The 17,902-nt window shown below is 35.5% G+C and overlaps 1 protein-coding gene and 1 pseudogene across 3 annotated transcripts in view; both read right to left on the bottom strand.

Moving 5' to 3' along the window:
* UPF2 (UPF2 regulator of nonsense mediated mRNA decay) overlaps window positions 1–17,902 on the bottom strand; it is a 95,725-nt gene that overhangs the window by 22,010 nt on the left and 55,813 nt on the right. For all 3 annotated transcript variants that reach the window (XM_059892813.1, XM_059892814.1, XM_003586747.5), the window contains exons 12-16: window positions 13,736–13,921; window positions 11,685–11,888; window positions 10,704–10,979; window positions 8,181–8,364; window positions 2,958–3,097 (exon numbers count right to left, since the gene is read on the bottom strand). In XM_059892813.1, coding sequence (XP_059748796.1) covers window positions 2,958–3,097; window positions 8,181–8,364; window positions 10,704–10,979; window positions 11,685–11,888; window positions 13,736–13,921 — 990 coding nt within the window. The remainder of the gene's footprint in view (window positions 1–2,957; window positions 3,098–8,180; window positions 8,365–10,703; window positions 10,980–11,684; window positions 11,889–13,735; window positions 13,922–17,902) is intronic.
* LOC112449407 (uncharacterized) lies at window positions 16,496–16,610 on the bottom strand (annotated as a pseudogene).

The raw sequence follows: 17,902 nt of genomic DNA, 5'->3' as shown, positions 1-17,902 counted from the left end.
ATTTTCCAGGTGGAATAGTCACCACTTACTAGGCTTTCAGACTTATTTCGTATAAGACAATGGTTTTCTAGAATAAAGTTTTTTAAGCTGCACAGCCTTCTAGAAAATGTGGTAGGGACAAATTCCAGAGTGTCCCTAACATGGAGCAATTTCTGTCACTTTTCATAACCACCACAAGTTTTCCTGTAAAAGCGAAATCTGAATTGTGTTTATAAAGGGTTTATACTTTCTGAATATATTTGGAAGACCAACTATGGGCAGATGTCCAGTTACATACTGAAAGAATGAAAGTTATCACCTACATGTGACATTTGTCACATGATAAGGCTTAGGACACATGTAAAAAAAAAAAAAAAAGAAATGTATTATAGAAATATATTCCAGTTCTAAATTTTTATCAGCTTATTTATATCTACTTTACGGGAGCTGTCAGGTTGGAAAGAGAAAAGTGATGACAATACTGTACTGTTTATTTAAAGTCTGCTAAGAGAGTAGATCTTAATCGTTCTCATTACAAGAAAAAACATTTATAACTATGTTAGGTGATGGATGTTAACTAAACTTATTATGGTAATCATTTCTGCCTCTCTCTCTATATATATATCAAATCACTGTTGTATGTACACCTTAAACTAATGCAATATTATCCACTATATCGCAATAAAACTGGGGGAAAAGTAGTAGCAAAAAAACCCAGTATAAAGATGCACTTCCACTGCCTATAAATGCTAGCCAAATTTAAAGTGAAAGTCCCTCAGTCAAGTCCAACTCTTTGCAACCCCATGGAGTATACAGTCCATGGAATTCTCTAGGCTAGACTACTGGAGTGGATAGCCTTTCCCTTCTCCAGGGGATCTTCCCAACCAAGGGATTGAACAAACCCAGGTCAACCACATTGCAGGCGGATTCTTTACCAGCTGAGCCACACAGGAAGCCCAGCCAATTTTAAAAGCCAAACAAACAAGCTGCCTTTTATACAATCATTCATTTTTAATAGCGAAGCTATATGCTATGTAGTCAAATTAAACAAAATGTTCATTAATAGCTACAGACCCTCAGGGCTAATAGAAACAAAGACTTAGGGATTTTTACTTCTAACTATAGAAAATCTTAATTACCCTAAACTATGGGTCATTTAACTCACTCCAGTATACTTGCCTGGAGAATCCCATGGACAGAGGAGCCTGGCAGGCTACAGTCCATAAGGTCACAAAGAATCGGACACAACTGAAGCGACTTAGCATGTATGCATGCATAGGTCGTTTTTCTTTCATGCTAAATGAAGCTTTTAAAAAATCTAGTTTAGGGCTCCCCAGGTGGTCTAGTGGTTAAGAATCCACCTTGCAAGGCAAGGGACACCAATTTGATCCCTGGTCTGGGAAGATCCCACATGCTGTGGAGCAACTAAGCCCAAGCAGCTCAACTACGAAGCCTGTGCACACTAAAGCCAGCACTCAGCAACAAGAGAAGCCACCACAATGAGAAGCCGTCGCGCTGTCACCAGAGAACAACCCCCACTCACCACAACTAGAGAAGCCCATGTGCAGCAATGAAGACCCAGCACAGCCAAAAATAACCCAGTTCATGAATCTATCTTATGAATGCCTTAAATAATCTATACTGCTTTACACATTAAACAACTCATAACCTCTAAACATTTGCATTCTATTGACTATAAATCAAAACTTTAAAATTTAATAAATTCCATTTCCATAAAACACTGTACTGATTATACATTTAAACTTTCTCAGTATTTAATTAAAATCACACTTATGATCACTCTCTCCTAAATGCTTTTAGCACCCAAGCACAAAGAGCCATACACATGATGTCATATTATAAGCTTAAAAAGTGAAAAGGTCCTAATTTCAAGGTATAAATTTTATTCATCAGTATGTTATTGTTATTCTTACCTGACTTTCCATTTTCTTAACTTTCTAACTTAAATATATATTAATGGAGACAGAACAGCGTAACAAACCCTTACTTACTCATTACACAACTGAACAATGATCAGCTAACGGTCAGTTTCAGTGTCTTCTACATCCCTAACTCACTGCCCAGTCTACTTCCAGATGATGAAGCAAACCCCAGACACTTAATCTTTCAGGTGGAATTTTTAAAACTTAGAGCAGGTTTACAAGAAAAAAGTGGAAAGAATTAGAACTATTATGTTGAATCCTATATAAAAATGACAGGTAGGTAGGTCCAAAATGGTAGAATAGTCATTTCATACGGTCTGACCTAATAGACTTGTAACAACAAAGATGATGGTACATGATGATTTTCAGATTTCCTATACTATCAGATCTGGGGAAAAGAAAGTTACTAATATCTAGTCAGCAATTTCTTCATAAAACCCATAGGTTAAAAAGTCCACATTCGAAAATGAGATTAAGTCACAGAGCAGATCAAATAATTTTTTGTCTTCAAATTGCTTATTAAATAAAAATCCTAACCATACTGACGGTTAACATGTCATTATAGTTCTACCTAAACTCATAGAAAGTATACCACCAAGAGTCAACAGTCAAGAGTCATGACGTGTTGCTGTAGGTTCATCATTATTAACAAATGTACCACTTTGGTGGGGTATGCTGATTGGGGGAGATTGTGTGAGTAGATAGGAGAAGGTGATATACTGGAAATCTTGCTATCTTCCCATTAATTTTGCTGTGAACCTAAAACTGCTCTTTAAAGATGCTCTTAATAGTAATTTTTAAAAATCCTATGATCAAAAAAAAAAAAAAAAAAAAAAATCCTATGATCAGTATTTTCTTACTCCTCAAAACCCCTCTTAATTAATCCAGCAGTTTTATAATAGACATGAACTACTAGTTACATTTACTCGAATAAAACTAAAAGGAAGATCTTCTTTTATAAAGAAAATTTTGGTTCATATAACCCAAATACTCTTGCACAAATGTTATCTATCTGCTATAAATAAAAGTCATCACCTCTTCCTCTGGCTCATTCACTTCACTTTCATTTCCAGATTGTTCCTCTGTTTCAGCTCCTCCTTCTTCTTCTTCTTCATCTTCTTCAAGATTTTCTCCTTCTGTCATAGAATCTTTAGAGTCTTTATCATTTACGAGGCCTTGAAGTGAGAAGAAAGTAGAAAAAGACTTTACAAAACAAGATAAAGGCAAAATTTCCACAGTGAATATTATACCATTTAAAGTATATATGAAGATAATTCAACAGTCATGTTCTCAGTTCAGTAAATTAAGAACAGAATTTAAAGCTATTTTAAGAACCATTTAAAAAACTTAACAGTCCTTTATTTCAACAAAGGAGCACAGATACATTTCTTAAAAACTAGCAAAAAAACCCAAAACATCACAATTTTTTTTTTTACTTTCTCAGAGCTTCAAACTATCTCAGTCTCAGATGAACAAACAGCAGCACATATAGTGCAGCTTTAGCCACACCCAAGGCAACCATGGTCACATATTTTATCAAATGGCATTTTAAGAATCTCTAAAAACTTAAAGATACAATACAATTACATTGCTTTAATGCAGAAATCACATTTGGCTATTAATTTGAATATCTGCAAATTCAGACTGAGAGGAGGCAGATACACAGTGACACTTCTAACATGGGTGTCATCACAGAGCTGTTTTTCCCTTCCTAACAGTGTGCTCCTCCAGAGGCAACGCCCTGGTGTGAATATGGGCCACCTCCCACGTTCATCCACATCTCACTGCAGTGTAAATTCTTCTTTATCATCATCTGAGTTCCAAACTACACTCTACTTTGAAGGTGCACATTCCACAGCCTCATATGATCCAACTTTTCCCCACACTTCCAAGTCTTAATCAAGCCTTCTCCTGCAGTTGGGGCAGACTCTTCTGTATCATAAAGCATACTTCCTTGGGATCGTGTTCATCAAACTGCTTCTCAATATAGACTATCTTTCAATATGCTCTTTTAAATCCTATATATTCTTCAAATTCAGTCTAAGTTTCCTTTCGTGCATAAACTCAATGAGTGTTACTTTTCCTCCTACTTGTTCCTAAAGCTACTTGGAGAACTGATCATAGCACTTTGCATTTAAAGATACACCATGCGATGGTTTTTCTAATGATTTCAATAAATGTTATGTCACAGTATAAGGCCTTTGAGAACAAAAAACTTCTTTTATATAGTCAAAACTTATTAGAGGCCATATATTAATAAATACACAGTAGGTGTTTAGTAAACCCTTGTTTATTCACAGAATCTTACACAGTTAGAGCAGACAGAAACTTTAGTAATGATGGGATTTAGCCCTCTCATTTTATGAGGTATACTGAAGTCCAGAAAATCTGAAAAACTAACACAATCAACAGCAAAAAATTACTCCAGTGTCTTAAGTCTAAGCAATTAATTAAGAACTGACAAAAACAGAGACTACAAAGTGATGAAAGTAGGTACAATCAAGTTCAGAAATTAAAAAGGTAAGGAGAGATGGATGAATCTCAAATCTATCTTGAAAAAATATAATAATACTGATAGAAAAAGCTGCTGTCTCCGATTGATACCACTAACTCACTATTTTATTCATGCATTTATTTGAACAGAAGCAAAATACTGGGCTTTTATGCTATCAAAGGCAAAAAATTAAAAATCAGGACCATATAAACCTAAAAATACCACAGCACTGATAAACTGACGTGGCTTAATATATCATTCGGAGAAGGCAATGGCACCCCACTCCAGTACTCTTGCCTGGAAAATCCCATGGTCGGAGGAGCCTGGTAGGCTATAGTCCATGAGGTCACTAAGAGTTGGACACAACTAAGCGACTTCCCTTTCACTTTTCACTTTTATGCGTTGGAGAAGGAAATGGCAACCCACTCCAGTGTTCTTGCCTGGAGAATCCCAGGGACAGAGGAGCCTGGTAGGAGGCTGTCTATGGGGTCGCACAGAGTCGGACACGACGGTTACGACTTAGCAGCAGCAGCAATATATCATTACATCTTTTTTATAAACACTAAAATATATGTCATGGGAAGAACTGTAGTGGTAAGTACCTTTGTTTTGATAGCCATAATTTGTAAGGAAAATACTACTATTTCTAACACATTTTCATTTGCATTGCAAGTTAGTTTCAAAAGCAGTTTATAAACATATTTTGCATTTTCTAAGCTGGATAATAAACTATTCAGTTGCTGACCTCTAGGACACACTCAGTCTAAAATAAGCAAGGCAGATAAAAATGTACATATAAAGGACATGGACTTAATAAACCTAGAGAACAAAATGTTTACAGTATGGGTCAGAATGAAGTGTACTTGGACCAAAGTCAAATATTGTTCTCTTGAATGTGAGCTACTTTGGTGCCTCAGTTTTCCTGTTCTTAACAGAGACAGTAACAATAACACTCCCTCTCTTCCAAATGGTTTTCATCTGTTATTTCTTTGCTCAACTAGACATGCTGAGCATTTCCCCCACACACCCAGTATGTCAGAAAGAGCAGTTTGAATTCTGGCTTGATCGGTTAACCCAGTGTTTTGATTTGGGCGTTACCTAACTCCTTTGTTAAGTATGAACAACACCTTCCACTGTAATTTTGGGAAAGAGATAGTACTTAATAAAAATACCAACTCTTTTTGCCCTCACTTATTTATGTTACGTTCATTCATCTATTGGGTGTTCTACTTTCATCAATTTGCCTGTGCTCTTTATGTAAATGATACCTTGGCACAGGAGCTATTTTCACTTCAAACTTATTTTTTTCATTGTACAAAAGTTTTAAACACCCAATATATCAACGTATGTGTACTTTCCTGTATCATTTTAAAATTTAGGAAAATTAACACCTCTTTAAATATCTGATGATCAGATCTATTTCTAACTTTTTAAAAATATTTAACTCTTTAATACATCTGGAGTTTGACGATATAAGATGTGGCTCTGTATCAATTTTCCTCCCAAATGCTCACCTGTTGCTCTTATCCTATTTTAAGACTCCTATTTCATCATACACTAAATTGTTTTATATTTAACTGGGATGACTTCTGGGCATTTTATTCTGCTAATTTTATTTCTAATTTATGAAATATACTCTTCTGTTGCATAAGCAATTTATTCATATGACTTTTTTCATTTTCATTACCTCCATTTCTGTTCCTTATGATATAATCTAGAACTTCCAAACCAGAATTATATTACATTGCTTACTACCATTGTTCTTAAAGAGAATGTCATAGAGCTAGTAATTCTCTCTACCTTGAGAAAATCAAGATACACACAAAAATAACAATGTTATTTATAGTGATGCAAAATTAGCAATAACCCAAATGTCAAACAGAATTAATGCATTCACACAAAGGAAAACAAGACTGCTGTTTTAAAATTAAAGATTTAGAAAAGTATTTTGTCAGAAAATTTCATAATATATTAGATAGAAAAAAGTCCAGTTATAAAACTGCAAACATGTGAAAAAAATTTTAAACAGAACATGCATCAAAATGTTAATAACGTGATTATCCTTGCATACGAATTAACAGTGATTTTTGTCTTCTTGGCATTTTTCAATTTTCCTGTGAACATTTTTATTACTTTTAATAATATTAAAATGGTTTTTTAAATATAAGAAAATTCTATTAAGTTAGCACTGGGTTGCTATAAAATTAGAATGATAATAAATTTGCAAGTGCTTGAAAACAAAAAACAACCAAAGGCAAGATGCTGTATCATCTTATGGTTTAACAACAGGAAACAGATTTAATATAGATTTATTCATGTGTATCCTCTCTCTGATATTTAGACTCTAAAATAGAAGGAGAATGGGTCTACTCGGGGGCATAATGATCCTAGTTGACACCATCTTTAGAACTGGATTTGCAAATGATGGCCTATTTTTTTCCTTTCCACATTCTTTTTTTTTTTTCCCTTTCCACATTCTAAAGAAGGACAGATTCTTCAAAAGATGCCTCAAGTTCTTTAATTCTTCGCTCTATAAGGTATAAATCATACTGCTCTCTTTACTGCTACCAAATTGGGTAATCCAATTAGTATTTCCTTATGTCCACTATACAGGGAGTGCCATTCATTCTTAAGTCTTTGGGTAACAAGACTAAGACTATTTCAAAGCATACAAAGTAAATGAAATAAACAAGCAGATAAACAATCTGCTTGAAATAATCACTGTATACAATTAGAAATCTGAAAAGGAAAAGAAAGTGGATTATTTGGGACAAAGTTAAACAATAAAAAGAACCACATGTGTCTTTATGGGTTGGTAAGTAGGAAAGTGAATAGTTACATAATCAGTAGCATCTTTAAAGCAATGCTCAGATAGATAACAGCAATCACATTCTTCAAAAAAGGGTTTGCCTTGGAGAAAGAAACCCTATTAATATGCTGGATGTAATATGAAAAAAATAGTTTTAGAGGAAAAGAATCACCAGTGCCTTTGCCATGAAAAGTGGTTTCTCGGATATGGAACATAGTAAATTTATACAATTATTACAACTGGTCATGGTAAGGATCTCCTAATAAATGCTAAATATATAGGCTGAAATCATGTCACTTTGAAATGACTAGAACCTGTAAGAACTATCAGCAAGCAAACCACACTGGAAAGGCCCCACCTCATTCCAATTATTTCCACTGGCAAGGCTAGTCAGCTTCTACAGTTCCTTACCAACTCTTCTTCCAGAACAACAGCTAAAGGACATTGAGTTAGTAAAGAGACCAACTCTCCTGCAGCATGCTTCTCACATGTCCTCTAGTCTTTAAAACAGAGACAACTCTCCTAGTGACAAGGGTCTGAAATTCTGTAGGATAGTTTCAAACTTCTAACTGGCACTCCCTTAATATAGTGTCAAGCCTGCTGTGTCTTAGGAAATCGTGTTTGTTGAAAATATATACTGTATATGAGATGCTTTAATCAAAAGTAGACTTTTAAATTAGCAATGAAAAACTATAAAATTAAGAGAGGCTGACAGGATTGTTTTTCCATCACTATCATTTGTTTCAAGTTTTACATGACTGTTTTCCTCTAATTTGGGATTATTTAATGAAGAAGTAAGCCACCCAGATCTTACCTAACACTATTATGTAACACTCAACATCAAAAAATTAAAAGTATACAAAAAGTAAAAGCTAACTGAAAACATTATAAAGCAAATCCTAGAAACAATCTGCCAAATACCATCTTTACTTTCTCTCTGTAATTAATTGCTTACCTAGTTTTATTAAGAATTCTCGTTCCAAGTCGTGTACCTGCCTGATGGATTCTTCCAGAGAATTACAGAGTTTGATCTTTGGTCTTAGCAGTTCTAGTGTGTCACTGATCATGTAATCTATGTCAATAGGAAATGGATGGTCTTTTGTCCAAACCTCCAAACTTTTCTTCCACCAAACATAACGCTGATAACAAATGAAAAATAAATTTAGCTATAAGAAATTAATAACAAAATATTTAAAATAATAATCTGTATTGTGACTTCACCTAGTTATAACAACTAAGCTAAAGAGTTGTACAAGACACCTACAATGTCTTTTATTAATGGTCAACAGCAATGATCGTAACACATTTATTTCCCTCCATCTAGTCTGTTTCTAAGCCATTTGGTAACTTTAAATACATTTTTTTACTGTATCTGTCGTAATCTTTTTTAAAAGCAAGGAAAAATTATAAATAAACACCAAATACATTTTCAGGTACTGAAACCAGGCAGAAACTCCATTCCCATACCCCAAAAAGGGCTTAAGTATTTAATTTTACAAAAACAACCAAATTTAAGGCCATGGTTTTGATAAATGTTACTTATTTTCTCTATACTACTTGCTTTGATATTTTAAAGAGTCAAAGTATCTGAAGACAGGGTTACTGAATATATAAAAATCAGAAATCAACAAGCATTTATTGAACATCTACTGTGTATATGGCACTGTTCAGATATATTCCCTCTCATATTCTAGCCTGGATCCTTCCCTCTATTTTGTACCTGTAATTCTCAAGTTTAACTAAAAAGCACAACCCACAAATTTACTTGTATATAAACAGCTATTTCTCTGGGTGTTTAATCATCCTCTCCAATTTGTTCTAGATCTCTGCTATTCCAAGTGTGGGAACTCAAAGCCTGTTAGACATATGGAATCTTAGAACTCCTCCATCCTAGGCCAGCTGAATCACAGTGTGGGCATTGTAAAAATATCCCCAGGCAATGTGTGTGCACACTTAAGTTTAGAACCACTGCTGCAGGGGATCTTTCTATCTGATTTCCAGTACATAACTGGACACTATTACAGGTAGCATACACTGACCACCTCTCCCAGGCCTCACCTACTTCTTACTTCCATGCTCTAAGTATATCCTTGCCACACAGTCCTGCTGTTAACCATGTGGAGAATACTTTTGTCTCTTTCTACTTCTGAATATTTCTGAGTGGCTCTTTTTTCTCAGTGATGTCAGAGTGAGTGCAAAGAAGGATACTCTTCTCAAAGGAGCCCTGCTTTCGGACACTGACAGTGACAGCTGACATTCTGCGGCAAAATTTGTTTACAATACAGGCTGTCTCCAACTTAAGGCATTCCTTCCATGCAACAAGGAATCTGAGTCACAAATCTGCAACACCACCTCCCCATTGCTGGCTCATCAATTCAGAAAATAAGGGGATAACAAGTTATCCTTTAATGCAAAGGTACAGTGGTAGAAGAAAGTTAAAAAACAGCTCTTCCCCAAAGAGTAGTTACTCCCACCTAACCCCAGCTACTATTTGGGTGTATTTTTGATTCTTCAAGTTGTAGTTTTAAATTTATTTTCTTCATCAATGGATAAATGAAAACAACTCTAACAACAGATTATACAGAAAAGAATGATCAAACAGAACTGAATGCTACCACTGGTACTTTATTTCAGTAACATATGAAGAACTCAATAAGGAGCTAGCCCCTCTAACAGCACTTAACATTGCATTTAATGGGAAATAGTGACTGGATTCCAAACAACCAACCTACAAGCTAACTTTTGGAACACAAACTGCAAAGAAGTTGTAGAAATGTCTCTGTATTTTTATCTGATTTAACTTACATTGTATTTGCTCTAAATCACAAGTTAACATAAATAACTTAAGACGTGGAAAGCACAATCCAAGAGTTTAACAAAGAATGAATAAATATTTCTTGTAGTGTTAATGATGGGATTTTTTTTCCTCTTTAAAAAAACTTTAGAAGATTAATTTTAGATATAAAACCAGAACACAGAAGAGTGAGAATATTATCAAATGTAAAAACATTACACTTTGGATTTTCTGTACCAAATAAAAAATAACCCGTACTATACCAAATTTATAAACTGTACCAAAATAATTTCTCAAAGTAATGATTAATCACAAAACTTAAAATGCAATCAGAATGTTTATGATAGAACACATCATATATTTAAGATATCCAAAGCTAAGCAGCCTTACAAGAATAAATCTAATCTATGAATATATCTTATACATAATATATGAATGCTACAGCATTCTTCTCTAATGGTTTTTTCCTTGATTTTTTTTGGGGGGGGGGGTTGGGGGGATGGGGGCTACACTGTGTGGCTTGCAGGATCTTAGTTCCCCAACCAGATATTGAATCTGGGTCTTCCGCAGTGAAAGTGCAGAGTCCTAACCACTGAATCACCAGGGAATTTCCACTGCTTTAATATTTTTGTAACACAAGCAATGCATTATATGATGGCCAACTGCATATTTTAATTTGTATACCTGAAAATACACAAGGAAGCAATCGAGTTTTCGTTTACTGGAACCTCTGTCAAAGTACTGGCCACAGGTATCCAAAATAGTGCACACCAGTCTAATCCTGAAAAGGTGCTCAGGAGGGTCCAGTGAACTTGGAGAGCCATCAGAGTTAACACCAAATGAAGTAAAAGAATAAAGAGTTCTAAAAATAACGGCCGATTCCACCATTCTGTAATTATAAAGTTCCCCTAAGAACTTGGCACTGCTGATACGTCTCTGATTAAATTTAGGTTGATTAACCTAAAGCGGGAAGAAAAAAAAAAAGCAGATTTCCATTAATGAACAGAAATGTGTTTGAGAAGAGCTAAAAATCATCTCTGTCACTTGAAAACATCACTCACTGAACAGAGAAAAACTAATGGGTTCTTTTCTTCTTTTCCAATAATAGGTATCCTTTTTTATCCCTGCAGAAAATGTCTATCTTTAAAATGTTTTAGTAAATAGAACATGTTAAATATTAAATTTAAAACTAAATTGTTAAATTAATTAATAGTTTATGAAAAAAGTTAAAACGTAATTCTCCCTATCAGCCCTCTGTAACTTATTTTCTCTGTAATCCATGAATTTTAAGGAAACAAGCTTATAGAACAAGCTGCTTACAGAAATTCTTATCGAGTATCAATTCTCCTAATCAATAAATTTATGAGTTCCTATAACATGAACTCCAAGTGTGACCTAGAAAGAATAAAAATTTACTATATTCTTCTAAAATAACCTTAACTGGATTGAGAAAAAGAGGTAAAAAATATTCTAGCATTAGCCTGAGAGGAAACTAGAAAATCTGACACAAGTAGGGTTTATTAAGAAATCACTATTTCCAAAAGAGTAACAGTAAATGACACCATATGGGGAAAGAAAGGTTTTCAAATCCTTATTTTTCAATAATAGGACTTAAAAGCTGTCTGAATTGTCCACAGATTTCAATTTGGTGCAAGTCTTTGTTACCTCCATTCCTAATCGAATATCTTCTAAAACTCCATCCACAACATGGATGCCAACATCTTCCTGGTAGAGCACTAGTCCTGCTAAGAGGTTGGCTACACAGTGAATGCTGTTGTATTTCACGTTCCAGATGTTTATCATACAACAAATCACATAGTCTTTCACTTCCTGATCCTGCCAAGGCAACTTTCTCATCTGTCTCAAAACCTTTAAAGGAAGAGAATTTTATTTAAATTACTAATATAATCACAAAGTAGCCCAACATATCCAATAATACAGATATTTTATTATGACGGTACAGTCACAGAACTTTTGAAATGGAAAATACTTTATAGAGATTCTCTATCAGCCTCTTCATTTTAGAGATAGGAAAAATAAGATTTTTCTAATTATTGGCAAAATATATTCACATTTCCCCTTTATCTTTCATAATATCCTCAAATTTCCTAGAGTTTCCAGGGTTTCAATCAAGCTAACAGTATACACTCATACTCAGGTCACTGAAAGAAATACCCAAGACTTAACAAAAATAACGTTTTCTTTTGTGCATCATTTGATGTAAATAATCTCAGACACTTCTTTATATAAATGAAAAATGTCCAATAAGGAAATAAACTAAAGACCAGTTGGTTAAAAGACCACTTAAGTAGTAAGATGGGGACACAACATCAAGACTGACAGAGTTTCCTTGCATGTAAAGTGGGGATAACAGGCACTTAGGCCGTAAGTCTGCTCTAAGGGTTAGACAAGTTAAAGTGTGAAAAGTACACAGGAACATGCCTGGCACATTATAAGCACCCCACAGAAGTTAGCTATTAAAAAAAGCTCTACTGGTAATGAGATAATCAGCAGAGCTCTACTTGTCATCTAGTTCTTTCCACATTTATTCTGAAAGAAAATAGATACTGTTGGCAGCTTGTAAAGTAGTCCTTTTACCTCTATTCTATACCCACAATCCATCTTTCAAGCACTAAGTATGTTCTTGTATTGGCTTCGATGGAAGCGTTCATGTCATCTCAAATACATAAACATTCCACACTTTTCAAACTTTTAGCCAATTCTAAAGCTCCTTTCAAGTCCTATTTTTTTAAACAACTACTGTCTCTGGCTCCCTGAAGGTGGTTTTGATGTTTAAAGTTGCACTATCATTCCTCACCACCTTCTACCCCAGCCACTTATGACACATGTATTATTCCCTGCCTCTTATCCATAGGTTTCCTCTGTCCAGAATTTAATTTGTTTTTTTTTTCTGAAAAGAAAAAAGTCCCATACCATGTTGTTTCAACTTGTTGAGCTGACCAAGAAATGTTTATTTAACATGTCTTTCTTAGAAGTGAAGGTTCCAATGAGGTAACTATAATAATTAAGCTAATAGGTCAGTGGTTCTTAATTTCTTCTGGAAATCGACCCCTGCTGAGAATCTAAAGAAAGCTATAGACCCTCTTCCAGAAAAATACAGTCAGGTCCAGAGATTTAAAATCATTAAATGTCAGAGGATCATGGGCTTCCAAAAACCTACTAAAGGTTAAGAACACTGGTACTGAAGCAAAACATTTAAAGGTAAATTCACTAGAGTGTCAGAGACTAAGTAATAGTTTCAAATATACACAGCATCAACAGTAAATACGAAGAGAATTACCATTTTAATTAGGTTAAAAAGGAAAACAAAACATATGTCCCATAAACTAAGTATCATCACATAAATTCCCTCTAGTGATGACTTACATGGAATCAATCACTGTACTGCCGAGACTTTAATAGCTCTGCTTCAATTTCTCCATTTACAGATTTGAATATTGAAAATTACTTACATTTCTTATCTATACTTTGTGGGGCACTGAAGCAATTGATAAACTGAGTTAATTTAGGAAAACTGAAATATATTTTGTCCTTGACCTAGAACAATTTGGTGCGGGCTACAAAGAAAGTGAACTGCATCAGTACAATTATCATTAGGATGAAAAAGAATTAATGTGGTTGAATGTTATTAATATACAAGCTCAGCACTACCACAAATCTCAGGTTGACTACTGTTCTATTTCATTAAAATTTACCTTCTCGGTGGTAACCTTGGAGAGATCTTTGTACAAGAGCTTCCGGACATATTCCTGGAGAGGAGGACGTTTCTTTTTCACTGTTTTTTCAGCTGGAGGGGGGTTGCAGTAGTAATATGCATTCTCCACCATTGTGACATATCTTGCATCAAGATGCATCGCTTGTTTCTTTCTCATCATTTGTTCCTAAGATGTATAAAGCTTAAATCAGTCAAAATACTTTCTTTATAAGGTTTCTTTGTTCCTAACTAAAGGTGCCCTTTCAGGGATAAGGTTTCAAGATAAAGAGCTAGAAAAGGGAAAAAATTATTACCAGATATTTCTAAGAGTATACAAGCATACTAACTGCTATATCACTAGTCATGTTTTTAGAACAAATTACTCCATAACTGCTTGGTCTTAGGCTTTCTCCAATAAAATACTCAAGAGAACTTTGCTACAAATTTAACTTCACTTATAACTCGGCCAAACTATCTGAACTCTACATAAAACAAGGCTTATATATAAGTGACTGAAGTTAAGGGCTGAGACAAAAGCTGAGAATAACTTTATTCATAGAGCTTGGGCCATCCAATGTTGTACCAGGTAAATCTGACATATCTCTACAGACAAGAAAACTAAAAGCCTTCCAATGTCTTACAACTCGCCCAGTGACCTCAGCATCGGCTCAAGGAGGTTAGTAAAACAGTCAGTCATCATCTACTTCAGGCTTCTCAAGCCTTAAACTACTGACATTTTGGACTGGAAAGTTCTTTGTCTGGTGGGAGTGGGAACTGCTCCGTACACTGTGGGATGTTCTGCAGCAAGCTTCACCTATACCCACCACATGCCAGTTGAGAACCACAGATGAACCAGCTGAAGATCTTCAAAACAGCACTCCTAGTTCTTAAAACACCACTATAGTAAGAATTAAAATTACTGAGTTTATTCAGCCATTCATCAAACATTTTACTTGGCACTTAACTTGGCACTATGCTGGAAGTCACCAATGAACAAGAGAGACATGGTTCCTACCTTTGTGAAGCCTAAGAATCTGCTGCAGGAAGACAGAACAAATAAGCCAACAAATAAACTAACCTTTTAAATACGAATTGTGATTAGTGTTACGAAAGAAGTAATGAGAGTAACAAGAGCCCACTTTAGTCAGGATAGGTTAGGGACAGCCTCTCTGGGAAAGTGACATTGAAGTTTGTGCTCTGAAGGATGACAAAGGTTGAGAGGAGCTGAGGCAGAAGCAACAGCCAGACAAGAGGCAATGAGGAAACAGAAGGATCCACTACAGGAACTAAATGCAGGCCAGCATGGTGTCGGGACAAAATGGCACAAGATCAGCTCCAAGTGGGGAGGGGTTCAGGGAGACCAGACTCTGCAGAAGTTGGTAGCAACAGGAGTTTGAAGCATGTAGAGGGAAGCACAATGAGCTTTAAGAAGGTGTCTGGACTAGGGTGGCGGCGGGTGGCAGATGGAGGCAAGATGTCACATTTTAGAAAGATAGTTGTGTCTTTCTAAAGAACTGTCTTACAAGTTCAGGAAGGGCAGGGGTTGCAGCAGGTTCATAAACTCATCACCTAATCAGTGCCCGACCTAGCATGTGGGAGGTGTGCAATTAACGTTTACTAATACACAAATTAATAAATGAATTTTTTTTAAAAAACATTCAAATCTTTCCCATGGTCCGTGTTTCTATACATGTAAAGCCATCACATACTTGGGAGAAGTTTGCTCTTAAGTTCAATTATGGGTATACCAAGGTTCACAACTGTTTCGCTTGTCTATGAATCTGCTAAAGTATATGAGTTGTAGCCTAGCTCCTCTCCTGACATCTATTCTACAATCTGTGAATGCTTATTTAATGCTGGCTCCTCCAGACAGAACAATTCCCTGATGAATAGGGCTAGAGATAATGACCACTCCTTTTAGGTTCTTTAGACAAAACAAAAGGAATGCATCACTTATCATTTGTACATACATAACCTAGTTTTTTTTTTCTCTTTTGTATGGTTTTATTTTTTTTAACTTTTAAAAATTGAGATATCATTAATTTACAATGTTGTGTTAGTTTTAAGTGTATAGGAAATTGATTCAGTTATACATATACTTGTTCTTATGTGTATATATGAAGCTGTTTCACAAATAAGTTCATTTGTGACATATTTTGGACTCCATATAGTGATATCATATGATATTTGTCTTTCTCTGACTTCACTTAATGATAATCTCTATGATAATGCCATAATGTTGCAAGTGGCATTATGTCATTTTTTTGGGGGGGGGCTGAGAAATATTCCATTGTGTATGTGTGTGTGTGTATATATATATACACATCTTCTTCATCCATTCATTTGTCGATGGACATTTAGGCTGCTTCTCAGTCTTGGCTATTGTAAATAGTGCTGTTATGAACACTAGGGTGCATGTATCTTTCCAAATTATCATTTTCTCTGGATATATGCCCTGGTGTGGGATTCTAAGATCATATGGTAGCTCTATTTTTAGTTTTGTTTTTTTTAATTAATTATTTTACTTTACAATATTGTATTGGTTTTGCCATACATTGACTTGAATCCGCCATGAGTGTTCCCCATCCTGAACCCTCCTACATCCCTCCCCATAACCCAGTTTTAAATCAACACAAGCTTCAACCTGTAATCCAGACTACTGTTCTGTTATTCAGAACCACTTTACCTAACACACACACCAAACTACTTTTAACATCAGTCAAGAATAATTTTAAATGCCAACCAGTTAAAAGGTTATATGTGTTCCCAAATAAATATATTTTTTATATCATCCCACAAGCATTTGGGTGCTTTACATGTTCAGAGAAACTTCTCTAGTAACAAATTATAGAAATGATCCCTGAAAATACAGTTTTATCCTTATCCATGAGAGGGTGAACAGAATGAAAACCACAATCACAGAAAACTAATCAAACTGATCACATGGAGCACAGCCTTGTCTAACTCAATGAAACTATAAGCCATGCCGTGTTGGGCCACCCAAGACAGACAGGTCATGGTGGAGACTTCTGACAAAACATGGTCCAGTGGAGAAGGGAATGGCAAACCACTTCACTATTCTTGCCTTGAGAACCCATGACAGTATGCAAAGGCAGTAAGATATGACACTGAAAGATGAAATCCCCAGGCCAGTAGGTGCCTAATATGCTACTGGAGAAGAGTGGAGAAAGAGCTCCAGAAAGAATAAGGAGACTGCATAGGAACCTGGAATCATAGGTCCATGAAAGAAGGTAAATTAAAAGTTGTCAAACAGGAGATGGCAAGAGTGAACATCAACATTTTAGGAAATCAGTGAACTAAAATAGACTGGAATGGGCGAATTTAATTCAGATGACTATTGTATCTACTACTGTGGGCAAGAATCCCTTAGAAGAAATGGAGTAGCCCTCACAGTCAACAAGAGAATCTAAAATGCACTACTTGGGTACAATCTCAAAAATGACAGAATGATCTCTGTTCATTTCCAAGGCAAAGCATTCAATATCACGGTAATCCAAGTCTATGCCCCAACCAGTAATGCTGAAGAAGCTGAAGCTGAATGCTTCTATGAAGACCTACAAGACCTTCTAGAATTAACATCCATAAAAGGTGTCATTTTCATCACAGGGGACTGGAATGAAAAAGTAGGAAGTCAAGAGTCATGCAATACTCAAGGGCAAATTTGGCCTTGAGGAGTACAAAATGAAGCAGGGCAAAGGCTAACAGTTCTGCCAAGAGATCGCAATGGTCATAGCAAACATCCTCTTCTAACAACACAAGAGACGACTCTACACATGGACATCACCAGGTGGTCAATACTGAAATCAGACGGATTATATTCTTTGCAACCAAAGATGGAAAAGCTCTATGTAGTCATGAAAAACAAGATTGGGAGCTGACTGTGGCTCAGATCATGAACGCTTTATTGGCAAATTCAGACTTAAATTGAATAAAGTAGGGTAAACCACTAGACCATTCAGGTATGACCTAAATCAAATCCCTTTGATTTAGATACAGTGGAAGTGACAAATGGATTCAAGGGTATAGATCTGTCTGATAGGCAGAGTGCCTGAAGAACTATGGATGGAGGTTCATGACACTGTACAGGAGGCAGTGATCAAGGCCATCCTCAGGAAAAAGAAATGCAATAAGGCAAAATGGTTGTCTG

This window comes from Bos taurus, chromosome 13, assembly GCF_002263795.3.
Source record: "Bos taurus isolate L1 Dominette 01449 registration number 42190680 breed Hereford chromosome 13, ARS-UCD2.0, whole genome shotgun sequence".
NCBI lineage: Eukaryota > Metazoa > Chordata > Mammalia > Artiodactyla > Bovidae > Bos > Bos taurus.
Note: the sequence above shows the minus strand (reverse complement) of the source record. Positions and strands in the feature narration are given on the sequence as shown.